The 23,118-nt window shown below is 50.2% G+C and overlaps 1 protein-coding gene and 2 long non-coding RNA genes across 5 annotated transcripts; 2 read left to right on the top strand and 1 right to left on the bottom strand.

The window, feature by feature from the left end:
- Nucleotides 1-710: 710 nt before the first annotated feature.
- On the top strand, nt 711-21,540 carry LOC135179357 (uncharacterized). The gene is made up of 2 exons (XR_010303991.1): nt 711-959; nt 18,647-21,540. It is a non-coding gene; the product is annotated as an uncharacterized LOC135179357 (long non-coding RNA).
- Nucleotides 4,380-17,352, top strand: LOC135179356 (uncharacterized). Its single transcript, XR_010303989.1, has 2 exons — nt 4,380-4,442; nt 16,379-17,352. It is a non-coding gene; the product is annotated as an uncharacterized LOC135179356 (long non-coding RNA).
- On the bottom strand, nt 8,932-23,074 carry KCTD2 (potassium channel tetramerization domain containing 2). Of its 3 annotated transcripts, XM_064151071.1 has the most exons (6): nt 22,743-23,071; nt 21,192-21,300; nt 19,844-19,935; nt 18,677-18,772; nt 13,922-14,047; nt 8,932-12,327 (listed from the first exon to the last, which is right to left on the bottom strand). In XM_064151071.1, the coding sequence occupies exons 1-6, from the start codon at nt 23,031-23,033 to the stop codon at nt 12,298-12,300; spliced, it is 744 nt and encodes a 247-aa protein (XP_064007141.1). In that variant the 5' UTR covers nt 23,034-23,071; the 3' UTR covers nt 8,932-12,297. The 3 variants fall into 3 exon arrangements, with proteins under 3 accessions (XP_064007141.1, XP_064007140.1, XP_064007142.1); XM_064151070.1 differs by lacking the exons at nt 8,932-12,327; nt 13,922-14,047 and adding an exon at nt 14,875-15,175 and having other exon boundaries at nt 22,743-23,074; XM_064151072.1 differs by lacking the exons at nt 8,932-12,327; nt 13,922-14,047 and adding an exon at nt 16,078-16,417 and having other exon boundaries at nt 22,743-23,073.
- Between the last annotated feature and the right edge of the window lie 44 nt (nt 23,075-23,118).

The raw sequence follows: 23,118 nt of genomic DNA on the forward strand, positions 1-23,118 counted from the left end.
ACAATCCTCCTCCCTCCCCCCCAAAATAACCAGAACATCACCATCAAAACATCTTTGGCAGCTGGATGAGCTCAGGAAAAAAATGCCCCTGGGGTCAAAGCAGAGCACAAGATTTATTTACCATGAAAACTGGGTGGGCTTTCCCTGGAAACAAACACCTGCCTTTGACTTTCGTGGGCAGCTTTAGACATGAGTACCACCTTGGTTTTCCTCAAGTATTGCCCCGTGGTGGCAGAAAGTTAGTTCCATACCTCAGGCTGAGACTGGATTTGGTCAGACGAAGAGTAAAGAGCGCGCTGGAGGCTCCGTCCATCCCCTGGGTGTGCAGCCTGCTCAGCTTATGGCCCGCGGGGAGACACTTCTGCTTCAGTAGCGACTGAAAGCTTTGATGAAGTCTTTTGCAATGTTAACCTAGGCATCACTTCTGTAAACAGGGCTCTTATCCTGGCTGGCTCCCGGCCAAAACAAAAGGAAAAAGGGGGGGGGGGGGGGAAGGCTGGGAGCAGAGGGGGCCCCCGTGGGAAGGGGCTCTCAGATGCAAATCACGGCGGTGGTGCTCAGCACACTTTAATCCTTTGTCCGCTTTAGCTGGGCTCAGATAATGCAACTAATTCAAGTGCCTGTCTCTCTGGTGTGAATTAGCTGGATGGCAGCCTAAAAACCTCTCCCCGGCAACAGCGAACCTGCGAAAAAAGGCAGAAGCACAGCTCCTCTCTGTTCCCAGCTGCCCTGGCCAGCTCTCCAGGCTGTCCAGCAGAAGATTCCTGCCTTCCCTCGCATCATTCTGTGCGCCTGCTCAGCACGGAGGACTCTCCGGCAGGGCTGCCGACCCCATGGCTTTCATCCACGTTCTGCCCCCGGCTGCAGGACGCCTTTTCCCCTGGGCAGCTGCTGCAAAGACCTGACGATGTGCTTCCAAGATCCACATGGCCTCCTCGCTGCCTTCTGCCTGCATAAAGGTAAAAGAACAAGTTTGTTCCAGCACTGGCTCGGCCATCTGTGCCACAAAGCCTTGGTTTAACCCTTCCTAGGCTAACCACAGAGGATGGATGGTGCAAGCAGTGTGTGCTTTTGTGCTCCCGTGGGCTCGATGGTGTCAGACAACCTGCTCCTGATATCAAACTGTGACTGTGAGAGGGTAGGGATCTGCAGAGCCCAGGCAGTTTTTCACATACATGTGATCAGCTCTTGTAAATGGTGTTGGAAATAGGACTGAAGTTCACAGCAGGAGCCACACCTGGGGGCTATTGCAAACACTCTGCTTTTGTTTGGAGCAGATGAACCAGTGCAAAGGTGCTTCTCTCTATCCAGCTTGTGTAACGCCTGGGCACATAGGATGCCCTGGATGGGACAAAGGAGAGCAGAGTCTGTCTTCATAGCCACTCTCTGCCCCTGGTCACTGTTCAGGCCTGAACACTGTTTCTTCTTCTTCCACTGACCCCCAAGACACCAGCACCCAAGCCTTCCTGGATGTCCCTACCTGTGAGAGAGGAGCCCTAGCAGCTCTTTATGGCAGCAGACCAGGAGTGCTCACACAGTGATTCTCCCTGCTTCTTCTGTGCCTCAATTGCTCTCAGTTGTGATGGAGGACAAGCAGCTGCTGGAGTGAGGGCAGCCAGCCCTTTATGCTGCAAAACACAAGGGCCTGGGTCGCTTATGTAGCTCACCTCCTAGGAAGAGGTTTGTCTTTAACCCACAAATATCTGTCTATTGCCCTTAGCAAGGGCCTGTAGCTTCTCCATGGGAAAAAGAGCATCCCACTCTTCCCCTAGAGCCACTCAGGAGACACACTTAGCAGCAGAGTCCAGTGGGGAAGTCAGGAATGTGGCCGGTGGTGGGAAAGCAGAACCATCAGAAATGGTGTTCACATACCAGTTGGTGCCTGTGGCTTGGGCTAGGGGAGGAAAGTTTCTTGTCTGTGGTAGGTTTGGTGTCTGCATGCTGCTGCTGCAACTCAGCCCCGGTGTGTGCTGGACATGTGTTTTACCATGTGTAAAGGAAGTTGCATACACAGAAGCCAGATGTTTACTGTAAACTCTGTGGGGTGATAGACTGCTTTTGGGGGCTACTGGGTGTCTGCTGGGGGTAGGAAAGCCAAGCTCTTGTCCTGCTGAATGCCTTTGTGATTGTGAGGAACTCTAAGTACCTTTTCATCCTGAGGTCTCAGCTTGCTTTGGCATCCTCTCCCAGGTAGGTTGTATTATATCCCAGCTGATTTTTCCAAGGTCACCCAGCAAGCTGCCAGCAGAGAATCCACATTTAGCTCTGAAGTGCACCCCAAGGGGTGCAGCCTGGCCCAGCACTACAGGCTTCTGTCTGCAGGATGTCCCTTGTCAGCGGTCACTCACAGCCTTTAAGGACAGGCTGTGCCTGGGACAGGGTGGAGGTGGCTGCAAGTCCCCTGCTCTGTGCAGGTCCTTACCAGTGTGTTACAGCTCCACAAACCAGTTCCTAAGCTTAGGAGCCTCAGCAGCAGAACATGTGCCTGGAAACCAATGTGCAAAAATGCCTCAGAGCTTGCAAATCACTTTTGAGAAGGACCTGTTGAATTTGCTCTAGAGGCCCAGGTTATCAGATCTTCTGACAGATTGACTCTTGCAGGAGTGTGTGTGGAGGATTGTTTGGTTTGGGGTTTCTTCAAAAAGCAAGGGAAACTGAGTGACATTTCAGCCATGGGACTGCAGAGGAGTTCAGGGTAGGGTGAGCTCCTGCCCCAGCTTCAGTCCCAAATTAAACTCCTGCTCTGCTTCTTTCCTTGAACCTGAACCTGAAAACAGATTCTTAGCCTGAGATTGAGGCAAGGACAGGATCTGAACAATGCTGGCAAAACTCCTCCAGACCAGCTCTGCTGGTGCTGAGAAAATGGGACCATGCCAAGGGTGGGGGAAGTGCTGGTTTACAAGGAGCTTTCCAAGCAGTTCCCATCACCTTGCTCCCACGTCCTGATGTTTCTTCCTCTCCTAGGTTGATTGTGGATCTGCCTGGCTGCTCTGTGCTCACTAATAACATGTAACACCAGGTCAGAAATCCCACTTCTGGGACTGGGTTTAACGACCATTAGCCAGTACTGGGTTTAGTGCTGCTTAGTGTGGAGATGGGAAATGGGAGATGAGGAGGCAGCTGGTACCAGAGCGTGCACTGACAGCTCCCATCAGCTTGCAGGAATCTAGCAAGATAAGGCTTGTCTCTGCTCTTCGCCCTGGTGGTAAATCTCTGGCTGGTGGGTGACTGCAGATGGCTTGTGTGCAGTCTGGCTCTTGCCCTCCTGACTGCTGTGTCCCCCACTGGGCACTACCTGTGGCTTTCCCAGAGCCTGAGCTTGATGCAGGAGGCAGGGAGGTCCGTGCCAAGAAGGGCAGCTCTCCTCAGGACAATGAAAATGTGAACTGTGTTCAGTTTGGGGCCTGTCGTGACAACAAGGACATTGAGGTGCTGGAGTGTGTCCAGAAAAGGGCAGTGAAACCACTGAAGGGTCTAGAGCACAGGTCTTGTGGCTGAGGGAACTGGAGCTGCTTGGTCTGGAGAAGAAGAGACTGAGAGAAGACCTCATTGCTCTCTACAACTCCCTGAAAGGAGGTTGGAGTGAGGAAGGGGTTGGTCTCTTCTCCTAAGTCACAAGAAGAAATGGCCTGAAATTGCACCGGGGAAGATTTGGGTTGAACATTAGGAAAGATCTGCTTCCTGCAAGAGTGGTCAGGGATTGGAACAGGCTGCCCAGGGAGGTGCTGGAGTCAGCATCCCTAGAAGTGTTCTGGAAATGTACAGACATGGCACTTCAGGACGTGGTTTAGTGGGCGTGCTGGTGTTGGGTTGACAGTCAGGTGATGATCTTAGAGGTCTTTTCCAGTCATAATGATTCTGTAACTCTGTGATGATTCTGTGCCTCTGGAAATAAGTCTGAGGAAGGGGTGCTTGTGTAAATTTGCTCTGGGGTTGGGTTTCAAAGCAGCTCTGGCTCATGCTGTGTGACACCCTCAGCTGCCATGTCGCCCTGTGCTACCCTGGGAGTGGGGCAGAGGTCTTTGCTAGGAACCTGGCTGAGTTTATTGAGGCTATCTGGAAGCTGCTGGTGCTTTCATTCCAGCAATTTCCTGCAGTGGTGAAGATAAGGAGAGTGGTTTGTTCCCCGAAAAGTGGGGCCCTTAAAGAGATGGGGTTACCTTGTGTTAGCTGCGTGAAAGCTCTGGCCAGTAGGTGAGGATGAGGCACAGGGAGCCTCACTGGGCTGTGCTGCAGCTGTGGGTGAGAGACTAACCCTGCTGCAGCCTATCCCTCCCATGGATTGACAGCTGGGGGCCCTCAGCAGTGGCTGGTAGTAGTCACTCTGTCAGATTTTAGCTATCAAGGTCTTAATTGGCAGTTACCTTAGCTCTTATTTATGAGGATTAAGGCACTCAGTGGGGTAAGGATCAAGAGAAGTGGCTGCTGGGTCCTTGGAGCAGGTGAGGAGATTGAGGGGGGTGAAGGTGTAGCAGCCAGAACTTGTGAAGCATGGGGTCTGTTTTTGGAAGGCAGCAGGGTTTTGGGCTCCAGCTAGCCAAGAGCATCAACTTTGTCAGTGATGCTCTCAGATGGATCCTGCTCAGGTCCTTTGTCCAAGGACAGTTGCTCTGAGGAAGGGAAAGGTGATGCCTGGAAGTCACAATGGGGCAGGAAAGAAGATCCAACATCTTTGTGCTGACACCTAGGCTCTTCCTGCCCTTACCCAGAAGGATCATGAAGTTCATTCAGCCTTGTTATTCCTGGGAGAGACAGGAGCTCTTCATCCCACTGGGAGGTGCAGGCTGCTGTGTGCCTTAAGGTCATTATCAGGATTGTGTGTGGAAACTGCAAAACAAAGCCATGAGTTTTTATTTCATGGGCAAACCTTCTTTGGTTGGGCAAATGCCAACCATCACCTGACTTTTCACTTGTTCCTCTGCATTCAGGTTTCAGATGAAACCACGCTGCACTCTGCCATGAGCGGGACCATTTGTTAGGTATTTCCTAGCCCTTTAGTGACCAACCTGTCTGTCTTCCTGAGACACTTTGAACTCAGCACCTGGGTTAAGGTCCTGCCTCTTTGCTTGGGTGGCCAAACAGTTTCCCTCATTTTTAGCCACTGTCATGTGAGTTCATTGAGAGCAGTGGTGCATGGTCATTTCCTGGCCGTGCAGAAGGACCTACTGCCTGGAGCTAAATCACGGGTGGAAGGTGCTCACCTTTACCAACAGTTTTCTTGGTGCTGTAGGGACTAGCTGAGCTCTGCCACTGAGGAGCTGTTTGAGAGCCATCAAACTTGAGGCCTCTTTGCACTTCAGACTGATGATGGCTTTGCATCAAACTCCCATCTGCTGGGGGACCCCTAGGAGGGATAGAGGCCTCCAATCATAAATATTGGCAGAGGGTCAAACGTTGATGCCTTTGTTCATCTCCAGCACCACCAGCTGAAGGCAATTGCTAGAGGACTGCAACACCTTCGTTGCTGTGGTTTGGAGAAGCCAACGTGTTTCTCCAGCCCTGGAAGGAAGAGAACACCTAAGGGTTATTTGACCACATTAAAGTTGGGTTAGACCTTCAGTGGCTACTTGAAAACCAGATCTAGTTGGAAGGATGTGGCTGAGGTCCTTGTTTACCCAAACAAGTTAGTAAGCTGGGTTGAAAATATCTACAGGCTTTCAGTTTGCAACTAGATGTGGCTTGATGACTTTGTTCCTGGTGCAGGTGGGTGGGTAAGTGACCCAGGAGAGCCTGAGGCAGAGCAGCAGAGGGTAGGTGTTGTGCAAGATGCACTGCTGACTGTGACCAGAGCTCTGCACTGCGCCTCTTAGACCTGGGCTGAGAGAGAGGGGAATAGCAGCAGCAGTTCCCACTGCTTTTTGTTGGAGCTTCAGGAGGTCAGATGCTGCTGCCTTGATGCTGCTAACCCCCTTTTCTCTCTTTAGTGTCAATTCAGGTTTTCTCTTTGTCCACAGACATGAGCGGGCAGGCCAGGGAAGCAGATGATTTGTGCTCCAGGCAGAACTGGCAGGGCCAAGTGGAGCTGCTGGCTGGGGTGACTAATGGAGGATTTGTGGTGGTGTGCTGAGGTGAGCCCCTGGACATTGTACAGTGCCCAAGCTGGGTTCTGCCTAGCCTTGCTTTCCAGGGGAGGGGTGTGAGAATGCTCCTTTTAAGTCTTTTCCAGTGCAGAAAAGGTTGTTAATGGGTTTTTAAGTTTCTCTGCATGCATTACTTACTGAATTGCTCCACAGCTGTTGGGAAATCTCAGCCACTTTTGCTTACTCATCTTTCTCCCAAGCACCTGGCAAAGCCACATGGGGAATTTATTTCCTCCAGTTGCCTCTGAGGTGTAGGAGGGACCAAATCCTGCCACAAGCAGGTACTAAGTTGTGGTGACAGCTCTAGGGACTGCTTGTCCAATGGGCAGTGCATCCACGAGGCATCCTACATCTTCTCTGGACAGCAGGGTTTGGAGGCAGCCTGAGGTGCTCAGATAAACCCAGCCAAGAGCCATGGCCTTAACCCTCTGCTGAAGTCAATTCTGCTGCCAGCTGTCCCCTTCTTTTTGTCACCAGCCCTGGATGTGTTTAAAAGTTGTTTGGACGTGGTGCTTGGGGATATGGTTTAGAGTGACCTTTGTAGAGTAGGGTTCTCAGTTGGACTTGGTGATCCTGAGGGGCTTTTCCAGATGGAATGTTTCTGTGGTTCTATGGTTCCCTTCTGCTGCTGCAGCATCAGCTCTAGAGCTGCCTTATTTTTCAGCAACAGAGAAAGCTGAGCTTTGGCCTGGCTCCTGGCAACAGCAGGACCTGCTGCTATGAGATGGTACTTAGGATTCATTAGTGTTATGGGTAGGGTGATGCGTGCAGCTTGGTGGCTGCCTGTCCCTCACAAGGTCTTGCCACTTGGTAATGCTGGGGAATCCTCTGTTTTCTGCAGCACAGAGTAAAGAAACTGATTTTCAGAGGAGTTTAGTGGGTTGCCTGGCCTTGGATGGGGAAGTGAAGGGTGGTGTCATGGTCTGGTGGCTCCAGCAGAAGCTGCAGAGTGACTCTTGTGTCTTCTGCAGGTTGATATGGTGCTGAGGAACCACGTGCCTGGCAGATCTGGAGCTGCTTAGGGGTCCTGCACAAAGGCTTTTCCAGCCTGTGTGGCCTTACAGGACAGTCCTGAAGTGGGGGAGCAGGGAGGTTATGGCTGCAGGCTTGAAATGCCAGCTGTAATCTGAATTTCTGCTGACAAGTTCTACCTTGCGAACATGACCGAATACGTGTGTGGTGTGAGCTGTGCCAGCCCTGCAGCTTCCCTCTCTGGCCAAGAGGCTGCAGGTATTTGAGCATGGCATTGCTCTGGGCAAGTTCACTGGCAGTCTAGACCTGCAGTTGTGTCTGGCACAGAGAAATGGGGATGGGTCAAGGAGGTCTGGAAAGTGCTGGCTTAAATTAACCCATGCTGTGTGGTGACTCGGCTCAGCCATGGTTTCTGCCCCTCATGCCTATGAGCTGTGGTGATCCTGTGGAGAGGGAGTCTTGTCTCCTTCCACTGCCTTGGCGCTGAACCTTGGTTTGGGGATGTGCCACCCTGGTTGCTTTGAGACTCCTGTCATGGTGTGATGAAGTGGGGGCATGCAGTGTGCCCCTAGAGCAGCTACAGTGGCCAGCAGCCACTTGCAGTCAGTAGGACTAAATGAATCCACCTAAGTCTTTTCTCTTTCTCCTTTCCCCCACTCCCCATGTTGGGACTGAATTGCCAGTGTTGCCCAACTTTCACCATCACCAAAGCTTGACTCTCTCTGCTCTGCCTTTTTGCCTCCCTGCTGCCTGTCCAGATGTTGGTCCCTCAGTGTTTCAGGCATTTCTGAGCTGCAATGCTCTGTAGAGAGCCTAAATCTCAGCTAATCCACTGGGCCTTGCTAAAGGCACAAACATGGGCAAAGTTGGCAGCTTTTTGGGTAGAGGTAATAGAGCAACTATTTGAAGCATCTCCCAGGCTTTTTTGGGGCTAAAGCTGGGTGCCCAGGGCAGTCAGATGCTGGCTCAGAGCACGGGGGGAAGCTGGCTTTAACACCTTCCCTTCTTTTCGAGTTCACTCCCTTTATCTTAGTGAGGGCAAAACCTTTGTGTCCATGGTGTCATGTGGGAGGTGGAGAGCTGTGCACAAGCTTCTGCAGGTGTTCAGTGTCTTTCTTGGTAGAGGAATGGGCAAAGCTGTCTGAACTGGTCAGACCTTCCTGCCATGAGTGCTGGTCCAAAGTTAGGGAGCAAATTAAAAGTTGACAAAAAGTCTTCCTCCTTTCTTAGCTGCTCGCACTCAACACCTGCATTAATCATAGAGTAGTTCAGGTTGGAAGATCGAGTTCAACCTCCTACTAGACCAGGGTGCTCAAGGCTCCATCCAACCTGGCTTTGAACACTTCCAGGCTTGGAGCTTCCACAGCTTCTCTCTGCAACCTGTTCAGTGCCTCAGCACCCTAAAGGGGAAGGATTTCTCCCTGATGTTTAATCTAAATCCAGTTCCTTCCAGTTTGAAGCCATTACCCTTCACCCTGTCACTTCCATGCCTTTGTAAAAAAGCCCTCTCCAGTCATCCTGTAGCCTGCTTCTAATCCTGGAAGGCTCTGGGAGCCTTCTCACTATTCTGCCTGCTTGTGGTTCAGTTGAAATGATAAATGCCTAAGTTTAGGTTCTTGTGGCTAACAGAAACTCAGAACTGAGCTTCAGTTTGCCTTTTTCTCTGCAAGTTAAGTCCTCCTGGCAAATCGCTGTTGTGACTGGAGCCAGAAGCAGGCACCCAGTTTGCACAGCGCAGTGTGGTGAGGTGGCAAAGGGATGCAGAGCAAGCAGCAGGCTGCAGACAGCTTGTTCAAACTTCTCAAACCCAGTTCAGAATCTTTATTGGAGATGGAAGGAGAAAAGAAAAGGGAAAAAAAAAAAAATCACAGCATCTCAGTTGTTATTCAAACACATTTAATAACCAAAGAGAAACAGTAGCAAAGGGCACTGACACGTGACAAACTGTACAAAACCTCCGGGTTTGGTGGCAAAGGTGAGGGGAGGGAGCCCACGGCCCAGCTGCAGGCTGGGGAGCTGCCCCGTCCCATCGCCCCGCAGCGACCCAAACCGTGCCCCCCCCCTCCCCTCCACCTCAGCCCACTCAGTCACCCCTGAGAAGAATCCATTGTTAAAAATGTGCAGAAACCAAGACACTTTTAAGAGGTTATTTCCAGTCTTGCCATAATGGAACAATTTAGGCCACTGGGAAAGTGTAAAAAGAGGGGAAAAAAGCTCAAGAACTCCCAACTGAAGCCACGTGTCACCCTTGCCATTTCCAGGATTAGTGCTTCAAAGTGAACCTTCCCAGGAGACACAACATTCCTGGATAAGCAGGAGATCTACCCCTGCTCACCACAACCTTTTTTTAAAGAGTGATCAGGACAAATCTCATCCTAATTCAGTGCTAGGTCTGATACAGCTGTGACTGAGGGGAAGGCCATGGAAGGTGAAGCCTTGAGCACAGAAGGGATGCAACTGGTGCGGGATGCAGAGACCAACCCTGGTCTCAGGATCCAGGTGACCTGGCACAGTTGGGAAAGGAGAAATCCTCCCCTAGGAATGTACCTTCTCTGGGTGGACATCGTGCCTGGTCCTAACCATGACCTAAGAACTCGAGTGTCCAGTACCAATGATTTTCTACCACACATTTGTTCTCCTGAAATTAAAGACCCTGCAGGTGAACCCAAAGAATCTTCAACCTCCTGACGTGTCCTGGCTGCAGAGAGCAGGGTAGAAAGGAGAATCAAGATGCAGCTCCCATGGTCTTTCTTGTGCTTGAGGGTTAAACATCTGTTCCACTCAGCTGGCAATGGCAATGGTTAGGCTCTCTGAGGGTCAGAGGGCAGCAATGGCATCGCTCTTGTGTCAGACAATCCTCCAGTGGTGCTAACCACCACCTACGGCCATTTTGGTGACTGAGAAAAGCAGCGAGGTATCGTTTTTGTGTACTTGAGCTGTACTGGACAGAGCCTCCCTCTGCAACTGGTGTTGCTCAGAGCACTGTGAGTTGAAGAGCAAGGTGCTCAGCTGGTATCCCTGTGACAAAAGCAGCTCAGCTCAGTTCCTCTTGCCTTTAGTTTGATTATTTTCTCAACCAGTTCCCAGAAACTCCCTCCTCTGAGGATGGGAAAGACAAATGAGCATGAAAGGGCTTTTCAGGCTGTTAACTTGCATACATGTGCTTCTGGATGGCTCAGCGGTGAGCACAGATGGACAATGACTGCGGCTACAAGATACTGACAGAGGAGAGATCTCTATACACATCACAGTGTTGTTCAGGCCCAGCCAAGGCCCACGGTCTAACCACACCAATACCATCTCACCACCTTACAAACTGGGAAGATGGAGGGAAGAAGAGCTGGGTTCTTCAGCCTGCTGGCAAGCCAGCTGTGCTTCAACAGCCTGGAACTGACACAAGGTGAATCCAAAGACATTTGGCACAGTCCTTTGTCCCCAGGACTAAACTAGCAGAGGTAACTCTCTGGTCTTTCTGGAGAACGAGGCAAAGCCTCCACCGGAGGAGGTACGTTGGCAAAGCGGGATGGGAAAGCACAGGCAAGGAGGACCGAAAGGAGGCAGAGTGCAGCGGTGTCACTCGGTGTCTTTGCACATCTTGTTTGCTGAACTGATGGTGGGACACTGCTGCAAGGCTGTCAGCAACAAGTGGCAAGATGGGAAACGTGCCCGATCTGCTTCAAAACTTCAAGGAGAGCCTGGGTAGCTGAAGTCCTCCAGAAAGGAGCCAAACTCCTCAGTCCAGGTCAGGAACTGTCAGATACCTTATTGAGAAACATCTGCTGCAAGCTTGTCAATGTCTGTGAATTCCAGCATCTCTGAAGCTTCCTGCTGAATGTCAGTTTGGGACTTAACTCAGAGACCCAAGTGCTTGGATACTTGGGCTACACAGACCAAAGCCAGGATGAAAGGGGAAGAACATGCAGCAAATTCCTAAGAAATTCCATTTACCAGTCTAGGAGGGACATGCCCTTGGCTAGGGATGGCACAGGTTGACAGAGGGGAACCGGTGACTGCAGTTTGGCTAAGATCAGAATTCAAGAGAGGCACAAAACGAACATTTTGCACATCCATCCAAGGCATTCCAGAACAAAAGAAAAGTCACAAGTCAACACATCACTTTGGACAAGAAACAGTACAACAGTTTGGCAACTTTTCACCAACACCACCCCTCCCCACCCCCCTGCTCTATGATGTCCCTCTGTAATTCAAGGTGACTTCTTAAAGGTGGGGACACGAGGGGGCTGCAGGTAAATCACTTCATGTGAATGGGGGATCTCTTCTGCAAAGGATCTCATGGGTTAAACCAAAACTACCTGCTTGCTACAGTACAAAAGAAATTCTGCCTGAAGTCCTCCCCTGAGTGAGAAGGAAGGAGACAGAGAGCCCATGCTGCTGGAGACAAACAAGGCAAAGCTGAGCTTGGCAGCAGCAAGTCCCTAACCTTGTGACTTTGCACCAGGCTAAGATATGGCCATGGCAGGGGATTGGAGGGAAAGATGTTACTACTCTTCCTCAGCAGAGAAGTGTAAAGGACAGAACTCTCACTCTATCATTACTCTGGGTGAACACAGGTCTCTTTGTTTATGCATGCAAAGCCACGGGCTCTGGGGGTGCCAGGAGCCCATATGTAATGGTGTCGCCAGCCAGCCCTGGGCTAGGTGTGCACACAACTCCCCTCCCCTTAGTACCTAAACTCAGCTCTTAGGAAGTGAAGAAGGAACAAGTACAAAGCACAAATGGAAAAGTTTGTGGGGGTCTTTTTTACAAGTGGTTGTTTTGTTTCTCCTCTGAAAGCCCTGTTCTGATTTAGGGGTGGGGGCTGACTGCTCAGAACCGGGGAGCATTGCAAGGTCCCTGCACTTTTCTGGTGGCAGACCTGGGTGCAAGAAATGGCACAGCTCAAATATGGATCTTCCCACCTGTGCCAGCCTGTGGGAAGGTGGGACAGATAACGAGGGCCTGTGGACCTGAGCAACCTTCGCAAAGGCTCTGACTGGGAATCCAGCCCAGCCATTGCTGGAAAGATTCGATACAGCGCTGGCCAAGAAAAGAAAACACTTGTGGAAAGGACCATCCAACCGGAGGAGTCTTTTCCTTCCTTGGTTTCCAGGGTGGGAGGGAAGCCTTTGGTTATGACCAGAATTATTCCCCGCTGGCAGGACAGGCTTTGCTTTGCGTTAGCTCGGTTACTGTACAAGGACAAGGTCGCGCTGACCGCTGGCAGCCTGCGCGGGGGACACTTGAGTCACATCCGGGATCCTCGCTCTTGAAGAATCTGAAAAAGAGGAGAGCTTCCATAAACACCTCTTTAGATGCAAAAGGTCATGTTCAGAGTGTCTGCTTCTTTTGCAGAGAGATGGGCTAAGGTGAGGGTTGCGTGATGGCTTTTATGCTGCTGTAACAAATGCCAGGGTGGTTACAGCTGGCTGAGCACCCCTCTGGAAATCCTGCTCAGCTGCCTGCCAGGAGTTAAGAACCATAGCACCTTTTGGTGCTATCCTGGGGAAAAGAGTGTGTTGAAAGCTACAAAGGTGACTAACGTCAGAGGTCTTTGCTGTGCTGTCCTCCCTTTCTCAAGTCTCTTTCCTCCAGATATTTGGGTGTTAATTTGATATACACAAAAAGCCTTCCTTAGCTCTTGTCTTGCAGTAAAAGATGGAATCTTCCAAGAGGGGAAGATCATGAGGAAGGGGGAAAGCTGATACCTAGAACTGCTACTGCAAATGATGGATCTGTCGGTGCAGGAAGAGCTTTTTCTCTGCAGAGGTGTTGTGGTAGGCCTGAGAGGCCCAAAATAGGCTTATACATGTCCTGCCTTGCCTAGGCATGTTTTTCTGCCTCACCAGAGAGGCGAGCACCGGAAAAGGACACAAAAGGACCTGGAGCCACTGAGTCTGGCCTGCCCAGGGTCCTGTGGTAAACAAGGTACACACACTTAGCTTGTGCCTGCCTAGTGCAAGGCCTGTGCTTTTCCAAATTTGGGTTAAAGCAAGCTTATGGCTTTGCCTAATATGGAAAAGTTTGGCTAACTGCCATCCTGATTGGCTATTCTGTGTCCAAAGGGCAATTAATCTCGGGCCACATTGATAAAAGGAGATATGCAGGTAAACAATGTGCTCCCCTGCTCTCTGCTGTGCTCAGCTGCACTCTGCCGTTGCCTGCTGCAATTGCCTACTGCCTTACTGTTTGCCGGTGAACTCCACTGTTGGGAATTGCCAGGAGCAGACCCTGGATGCCTGCACGTGATCAGCCTGTGTGGTCAGCATGACATCATGCTGAGACTGTGCATTGCATGACATCCTGACTCTACACCTCCAAGTCCTGCTTAGAAGTCCTGGACATCCATAGATCATCCAGAGGAGCAGACAAGGTCAGAGATTGTCTGCCTCCTTTCCCCAGAAGCTTGGGAAGAATCAAAGTCTCAAGAGCCAACAAGGCAGTTCCCCCTTGAAAGCATTTGGGCACTGTCTGGACTGTGTCCAGCCCCTGCAAGTCAGGTAATAATAGTAATTTGTGAGTAAATGCTTCAAAGCCTCTTTCTCATTCTCCATTGCCTTCTGCCATAAGCAGAAAGAGCTCCTTGAGTCCATCTAGTGAGCAAGTGGCACAATGACTGCAAGTGGCGTTTGACCGTGGGAATCTTCTCTTCCAGTTCAATTAATGTTCATCTATTTTGCTGGTTATTACTCGATCCAGATATTACCCACAGAATGTTTCCATGACTGTTTAAGAACCTAAATACTATTAAAATTAGTGGTCAGAGCTATGAATATCAAAATTAATAAGCAATATTAATTTTGGAACAGATATCATCTCCCTTTTGTAACAAGAAGGGAGCTCAAGTCAGTACAGCTGAGTCAGCATCTTACCTTTGCCTTCTCACTTGGCTCCTTGACAATGCCGTTGGTAGAGTTGTTGAGCTCCCTGGACACAACACAGAGGAATTCTGCTTGGTCTTCATTTCCATAGTTATAGGAAGATCCAATGCTGATCAGCTGTGTGACAGAAGACAGCCAAGGTAACTATTACATGTTTTGACTTTTGCTTTATTCCTACATGTGCTAGTTTGAAGCTAACTAGAATGCTTTGGTGAGAAGGACTAGATTACAGGCTGTGAAAAGGAAAACAGAATGGTGTCTACTTCACTCATAGGCTTGCTGAGAGGTATAAGAACAAGAATCCAAACATAGATAAGGCATTTCTGCTGCTGCTTCTGCTGGGGAGCTCGGAGCTGCATTTTTTTCTCTCTCTAGCCTCTCTGTCGTTTCTCTGATTAATCCACTTTGCTTCCTAACCCCCTGGCCAAACCTCCATTCTTCCTTGGGACTGGGGTAAGGTTGAGAGGGGTGGGAGAAGGTTGGGAGCCCCTCCTGGGGACTCAGGTTTCTGGGAGGGGTATTGTGATTTTGCATTACTTTTTACCTTGTGTATTTCTGTATATACTGTAAATATTTGCTTGTATGTTCTGCTAAGCTGTAAGTATAAGCTTTATTCAAATTTCCAGAGCCAGCTGAGTCTAGTCTGGGTGATTTCCAAAGTGTGGGGCAGCAGGGAACACCCAAACCATCACACTACAATTTAAACATGACTCTGTAGCAATTACTTCCCAACAGGGCATGCCAAGGCTCCTACAAGTGGCTGGAGGCTTTTGCTCTGGTGGATATATGGACAAAAAGGCACTTAAACCAAAATATCTTATCTCTGTTGCGGATAAACTGGTGCTGGATGCTTTTTCTTGTGATGTTAGTGATCTGGACTGCCAGTCAGCAGTTCATTCTGCTCACCTCTGCCTGGCCTTTGATGCATGGACTCCTACTACCTTGTTCTGAACTGAAGTTCAAGGCCATCTCGTTTCAACTACACTATTACTTAGAAGGGTTGGACCTGATGATCCTTGGGATCTCTTCCAACCTGCCATTCTGTGTAATTGCTCTTTAATGTACAACAGTCCTGGACCTGCAGTTTCTCCCTGTAGCCTCCTCCGTCACAGGCTTTCCTCTGTGTGTGTGTGCAAGGCAGAGACACAGCCGAGCTCCAGAGCTCTCTAGTGGCACCTGGAGTCCCAGGAAGAAATTCCAGCCTGAAACTGTTAGGGCTGAACACAACAGAACATTTTCCAGTTGCTGGAGGCAGAAAAAGGAAAATCAGGTCAGATTTTGTGATAATTTGCTAATCCAGATATGGGGTAAGTGATGCAGAATTCCTGGTCCAGACTACCCTGAACTCAGCTATCAACTTGCCTTGAGTCTTTGATGTGCAAAAACTGGAAAGGCAGCTCTTTAGCAGAGACAGATGTGAGATTATCTGGGGATGTTTGGCAAGCCAGCACCACTCTTCACACACATGTTTTCAAGACAGAGTTTGATCTCTGTAAGTGGGATTATATTCTAGTACTGCTGTGAGCAGGGGTTTGGGCCTGATCCAAGAAATCCCATCTGTCTTGTTTATCATTAGTACATCAAAATGACATCCTGGAGAGTGGAGCTGACTTGTCATTTACAACTCAGTCCTGCTTTGCAGGCAACAAATCCAAGTGGTCTGAAGAAAACAACACAGATCTGATCACTTCAATGTGCAGTGTTCCAGGAACTTTTCAGGCATTGGAATGGGTTGCCCAAGGAGCTGGTTGAGTCACTAACCCTGGATGTGTTTAGAAATTGTTTTGACTACGGTGCTTGGGGTATATGGTTCAGGGTACGCCTTGCAGAGCAGGGATATTGGTTGGACTTGGTGATCCTGAGGGGCTTTTCCAACCCGAATGTTTCTGTGATTCCACACCCTAATGGATTTCAGAGGAGAAAGCTCCATATTTATGAGACAGATGCAGCCAACAGTTTCCCTAGACAGGGAAGAGCTTAGGGGGGCTGCTGAACTGACTGACCCCCAGTAATGTTTTAAATAGGTTTTCCCTTCAGCACAAACATCAAAACCTAAATGCAGCACACATAACCCCCCCCAATTTTTTAACTTTTGCTCCCCTGTTCTCTGTCTTGAATGAAACAAGATGGTCTTTAAGGTTCCTTTTAACCCAAACCATTCTGTGACTGTTTAAGCTCCTGGCTATTTCAATACCCCACAATCACTATTAACTCAGCAAATACCAAGTACCTTTTGCTGAAGACAGCAATTTTCCAGACTACTGAACTGAGGGTGGGCAAAAGAATGGATTTCTGGTTGAAATACTATATTTCTGTCCCAGCCTTAATTTAAGTAGGACTGAATGTGACAAGGCAGTGACCCTGCAAGGCCACATGCTCCTCTGAGGACCACAGCCTGAGAGACAGTAAGGTTGCAACAGCTTTTATCTCGTCTGGCTTCCCTTGCAGGTTTCTGAACCAGTCTGAGCTGTGTGCTCACCAAAGAGCCTGTAAAGAGAATATCTGCTCTGTCCCATCACTGACATCCAGGCTGAGATTTAGCAACAGGCTGTCCTCATCCCCAACACACAGATCTGTTGCCACTTCTCCTAACGTGTCTCAGCATGCCAAGAGGTGTGACTTGAGGGAGGGCAGAAGACAGCTGGGTTGCACATCTGGAGAAAGACTTTGGCAATAGTTTGCAGCTCCAACACACCTCCCACCTGGGCCTGTTTCAGGGTGGGACATGTCCTGTGCTGCACCACTACCATGTTCCTGCTCTGTGACCCAGCCCATCCCACAGCTGGAGAGAGGCTGTACTGCTGTATGAGGCTTGCTGCCCTTGGGGATGTCTGAGCTGAAGACAAGTCCTGGGGAGGTTGAAACCAGCTCCTGAAGTGTGCTGGGCAGGAAGCTTTCCTGATGTCTGCATCGTAAGGAAACAAGCTGATCTCTGTCTTAGTGATCTGGGCAACGGCTGTGGATGGCAGAGGGAGGCAACTGGAAGGGAATGCACCAGCACTTGCTTGCATCTGGTATCTTGATCCTGCAGTTACAGATCTGAAAAGCAAGACTAGGAGAGGTCTAAGGGTGGATTCCTGTGTAGGGCCCTGCTTATGGCCTTTTGGGTCTGGGGGTGTGGACCTGTTAAAGACAAATTCTCTTAAGTAAATTTCTGGACAGCAAACCCTGGCTGTTGGAGAGCTGCATTTCCATAAAGCAGCTTGTGGCTCTTGGTCACAAGATTCACTACCAGCTCTCAGGGGAAAGGGGTTTTGGCTGCCTCTCCACTATGCAACACTTTCCAGGCATTACAGAACAGCTGTATCTGAAGTGATGCAAGGTGCTGTTGCTAACCCCATGTCTCACTTTGTGTTAGCACATTTCCCACAACATCCACTCGTACTGAAGCTGGGCTAACTGGGAAGATGGCAGAGCTGCAATCCACAGAGGCTGCTCTGCAGTTGCTTAATACAGTATTAACATGAAGGCCAGCTGGTTTCCAGCTCTCCATCCTCCTAAATAAGAGGACTGCATTTTATTCCAGAAGCCAAATCTGGAACTAACACCATCTGCAACTTCAGTGACACCCAGCCCTAGCTGTGCTCTAAAGGCATCTGCAGGGAATGTATTTCTCATGTCATCCAGCACCAATTCAGCTAATGCAGAAGCCTTGGCTTTGAGCCTCCAGAAAAGTCAGGTTGTATTCTTCTCATGGCTCTAGTAATTTTCCTGCAGAAAACTGTTCTCCTGGGGCTTGGTAAATGTGATGAAATGCAGGCTGTGCTGCCATGCAGTGAGAACTGCACAGGCTGGAGAGCTGAGCAGAGGGAACCTCAGGAAGTACAAGAGCAAGTGAGGGTCCTGCACCTGGGGAGGAATAATCCCCTGCACCACTACAGGTGAGGGGCTGACCTTCTGGAAAGCAGCTCTGTGGAGAAGGACCTGGGAGCACAGGTAGATAACAAGTTCTCCATGAGACAGCAGTGTGCCCTCATGGCCAAGAAGGCAAATAGTCTCCTGGGTATGTGAGGAAGAGCATGCCCAACAGGTCAAGGGATGTTCTCCTTCCTCTCTATTCTGCCCTGGAGTATTGTGTCAAATTCTGGGTTGCTCAGTTCAAGAGGGACAGGGAACTACTGGAGAGAGTCCAATGAATGGTCACAAAGATGAGGGGACTGGAGCATTTCTCAGGCTGAGAGACCTGAGGCTGTTTGGCCTGGAGAAGAGCAGCCTGAGAGGGCATCTGATCAATATCCAAAGGGTGGAGGTCAAGAGGGGGGGGATGGGTCCTTTCCAGTGGTGGCCAGTGATAGGACAAGGGGCAATGGACAGAAAGAACACAGGAGGTGTCACTTAAATGTAAGCGAAAACATCTTTCCTGTGAGGATGCTGGAGCATGGGACCAGGCTACCCAGAGAGGTTGAGGAGTCTCTTTCTCTGGTGACTTTCAAAACCCATTTTGAAGTGTTCCTGTGCAACCTGATCTAGGTGAACCTGTGTCAGCAATGTTGTTGGACTAGATGATCTCCAGAGGTCTCTTCAGTGACTCTGTGTATAACAGTGAGATCTGCAGTTACAAGAAATCCTGACAGAAACTGAACTCTCTTGGCAGTCTGAATGATTTCTCTTGGATATTTCCCATGGGTGGACTGCTCCTCAGCTGAGACTGCTTACTGGGAAGGGCAGTGTCAAGTGTAACTCAATAGCTAACTCTGCTTATTATTCCCTGTGCAGCTCTCAAAGGGATTCTGCCAGCAATGGTACCTGCTCAAATTTCCAGCCGTCGGACATCGTGGACACCATCTGTGTGAGCTCCTCTTCTTGGCACTGCAGGACTCTGTACACGTGCTTCACAGGTCCCTACAGCACAGAGAGTGAAGATAAGCTTGAGGGTACTGTTACTACTAATATCAAACTAGAAGAGCATTAAGCCTCTCCTGCTCTTGTTGTTTGAAGGAGTCTGAGTCCCACAGGCTTTCTGAAGTTTCATCTTTCTGATTATTCAAGCTGAAGTAGTTTGGATTGTTCAGCTTGGAGACAAGAAGGCTTTGGGGAGACCTACTGGGGACAGAGTTTTTAGCAGGGCCTGTTGTGACAGGACAAGGGGTGATGGTTTAAACTGATGAAGATCTTAAGGTCTTTTTCAACTGTAGTGATTCTGTGGTGCTATAAAAGATGGAGATTTAGAACAAAGAATTTTTTTTTCACTGAGGGTGGTGAAAACCTGGCCCAGATTAACCAGAGAGGTGGCAGATGTCCTATCTCTGGAACCATTCCAGGCCAGGTTGGTTGGGGCTCTGAGCCACCTGCTCTAGTTGCAGATGTCCCTGCTCAGTACAGGGGAGTTGGACTAAGTCACCTTTAAAGATAACTTTAAACCATTCCAACCCAAACCACTCTGTGGTTCTCCAGCTGATTCTAAAGCCTATGGTTAGCACACAAAACCCTTCAGCCTCCTAGGTGGCTAAAAGCCAATGAAAGCAAAATTTCTTTGGCTTTCAAAGCCATTTACTGCTTTTTGAAATCTTTTGTCTTCTGAAATGCAATCTGCTGGGTGTGTGAATATCAGCTGAGCAGCACTGGCTATAATTGCCATGGAGAGCAATAAAGGGAAGAAAATGGTTTAGAGAAGGAAGAGTTTGAACTATGCTTTACCTACCAAGTTGTATGTTTTGCAACTACCCATCTTTGCTCCTGGCTCCTCTGTTCTACTGTTCATTGCCTTTCCTTGCAATGCTAGCAGGAACGTTCAGTGCTCTGTGCTTACAAAACCATACTGGAGACTTGTCCTAGCTCTGCCCTGAACCTATCTACAAGCAGTAATTCCCCCTGCTAAAGCTGACCAAAGAACTGCTGTGAGAAGTGTCTCCAGTCACACTTCTCCTCCTCCTGTGCTACAGAAAATGACTTCCAAAGGCAAATGTGCATTACTTGGGAGGTTCTGTTCTCATTGTCCCGGATCCGCTCCTTCACCAGACGCACAAGAGATGCAATGTTGTAGAACTCAGCTTCTTCCAGTACCCCTGAGAAAGGAACCAAAAGGTAAAGACCAATTCTTCTACTTTGTACAGGGTAGAATGAAGATGATTCTGCTACAGGGATGCAACAGCTGCTCCTGACTCCAAACCTCGCCCAGATATGAGAAAATCCCCAAATGCTGGATAGATGAAGCCGCTGCTGTCACGTTCCCAGGCTGGAAGAAAATGACCAACTAGCTGTCACCTTTCTGTGACTCAGAGGATGTTCAAAGATTACTACCATTTCCCTGGGATGATCAGGAAGCTCATGGTACCATCTCTGTCTTGTTCTCACAGCCTCGAAAGCCACCAAGAGTGGTAGAGAACTGATATTTGTGGATGGAGAGATGTGCTAACAGGCCTTTGAGCTCAGCAGACTGGTGCTGGGCTGTGTTTTAAGGAAAACACAGGGTCTAATGCTCATTAGATTCAGTCAATCTGAAAAGCTTCAGTATTAAGCTCAACGTGAGCCACCAGTATGCACCTGCAGCCCAGGGAACCAGTGGTATCCTGGGCTGCATCAAGAGAAGTGTGGGCAGCAGGGAGAGGGAGGGGATTCTCCTCCTCTACACCACTCTCATGAGACCTCGCCTGGAGTACTGTGTTCATTTCTGGAGCCTCTATTACAAGGAAGATATGGAGGTGCTGGAACATGTCCAGAAAAAGGCCATGAGGGTGATCAGAGGGCTGGAGCTCCTCTCCTATGAGGACAGATGAGAGAGTTTGGGCTGCTGAGTCTGGAGAAGAGAAGGCTCCAATGAGACCTTATTGTGGCCTTACAGTATCTGAAGGGAGCCTATAAGAAAGCTGGGGAGTGACATTTTAGGGTGTTGGGTAGTGATAGGACTGGGTGGAATGGATTCAAGCTAGAGGAGGGGAGATTTAGATTAGATATTAGGAAGAAGTTCTTCACCATGAGGGTGGTGAGACACTGGCACAGGTTGCCCAGGGAGGTAGTGGAAGCCTCATCCCTGAAGTTTTTAAGGCAGGCTGGATGTGGCTCTGGGCAACCTGATCTAGTGTGAGGTGTCCTTGCCCATGGCAGGAGGGGTTGGAACTAGAAGATCCTTGAGGACCCTTCCAACCCTGACAATTCTGTGGTTCTGTCAGTGGGAGCACTACTGGGGAATGTGGCTTGCTCACACCCTCACACATTGCCATGGCTGGAGCCCTGGGCACTTGGGCAAGTCTCTAATGAGGGCTCTGTGATCTTGCTCCCAAACAGTTAAGTTTGCAGTTCTTCCCCTCTATTCTTCTCTTACCTTCTTCTGCAAGCTCCTTGTTTATGATGAGTTTCCCATGTCGGAGGTAGTTCAGTATTGGACCAAAATAGGTGGGGTCTCTGTCGATGAGATATGCCCCGGTCTCATCCTGGGGAGTGACACAGGGGGGTGAATAATTTCAGTGGAAAACTATAAACTGGAGAGTTTCTCTTTAAGAACCTGTATTCACTTGTGCCTGTGAACTCCACATTTAAACCAGTATCTGAACTCAGCTGTACTGGCAGATGGTTTGAATGAAGGATTTCTATGAAAGGAGTTTAGATGCCCAGAGAGGAAGTAAAGGTTAGGAGTTTTTCTTCACTGCAGTAATAAACCCCAAACACTGGCAGTTCTGTTCTGTCTTAAATTTGGTTTTCCAGACTAGTTTGACTAGGAGACTCTGGAGGAAGAACTGGAGCTCTGGTTCTAGCTAGCAGCATGCAATGGTTTAAGCAGCCCTCTCTTCTTTTCTACCACTGCCACCACAGGCTGCACTGCACCTGCAGTGTCTCCAGCAAGACAGTAACTATTGTCACCAAATAACCAACAATTCACAACCAAAGCACCTCTTGAACCACAGCTGAAGTAAGTCTTTCACAGCACACTTTAAATCACTTTCAAGCAACATTTGTCCTGCTAATCTGCTCTAAAGCAGTAAAAAACTGGGTGGGGGAAGACTCTGAAATGTCATCTCTCTACTCACTGATGCTGGTGGCCTCTATTTTGATCACAGGTTCATCTTTTGATTAAACTCTGCCCAGTGTGACAAGAGACCTGACTAATTCTCAGCCTGACCTACCCACAAAACATTCACAAAGGCTTCTGCAGTAAATCCTGCAGGAACCCCACAATTTCCAGAGTAAGTGCTGCAAAATCCTTGCTTGTTGTAGTGTACCTGACACGACTTCAAAACTCTCCATCCCTGTGAGGAATCTGTGCTGTCATCTTTTATGAGAGCAAAGTGAAACATATTAAACCAAAAAACCCAAGCCCAACCCCACCCATGCTCAGGGGGAGAAACCATTTAAAATCCTGTCTCTGCTGCAACCACTGTGGGAAGAGGCTGATTAGCTTCCCAAGGAGAGCCTCTCGCCACAGGAGGTGAAGGGCAACAGCGCCTGCAGCGCTGGGGTGTGACAGGCACAGGAACAGGCTCTGAGCCCTCTTCTTGGGGATGCAGCCAACTCCGCGGCCGTGCAACAGGACGCAAGGGACAAAGAGATGGCTCCTGTCAGAGCGGTGTGGCCCTCCGGCACAGCGGGAAGGGGCTGTGTGATCAGCCTATCCAGGCCAGAGAGCGCTGGGGCTGCAGAGCGGTGTTAGGGGTTCTGCCATCGGGACAGCAGCGGCCACGGCTGTCACACAGCGGGGTCAAGGGGTGCCGGCCCTGGGGACATCGGCAGCCGGGGCTGTCACCCAGCCCGTACGGCAAGTCAGGGCTCCGCTCCCCGGCCACACGGGAGCCAAGGCGGCTCAGAGGGGTGGTAACTGCCCGGGTCCGGGCCCCGCCGGCGCCAGGTGGGTGGGGACCGGCCCCCGCCGCAGCCTCACCTTGTCGGAGCCGAGCTCGGGCCCGTCCTGGCAGCAGAGGCGGCACAAGAAGGATTTGGGCTCCCGGCACAGCGTCTGCCGAGTGCTCACGAAGTACGTTCCGCCCACGTTCAAGCGGACCCACTTGGAGGCAGCGGGCGGCCGGGCCGCGCCGGGCGGAGACGGCGTCCCGCCGGAGCCAGCCGCCGCACCGGCCGCTCGGGGGCTGGGCGGCCCCGGCGCTCCCCCGGGGCCTGGACTAGGCGTGCGGCCCCGCGGCGGCCCCTCAGCTGCCGCCGCCAGCTCGGCCATGTCGGTACCGCTCAGAGCCCCCTCCTCGCCATCACCACCCACCGCCCCGCCCCGCCGCCGCTTCCGGCAGGAAGAGCAGTTCCGG

This window comes from Pogoniulus pusillus, chromosome 11 (assembly GCF_015220805.1).
Source record: "Pogoniulus pusillus isolate bPogPus1 chromosome 11, bPogPus1.pri, whole genome shotgun sequence".
Lineage (NCBI taxonomy): Eukaryota > Metazoa > Chordata > Aves > Piciformes > Lybiidae > Pogoniulus > Pogoniulus pusillus.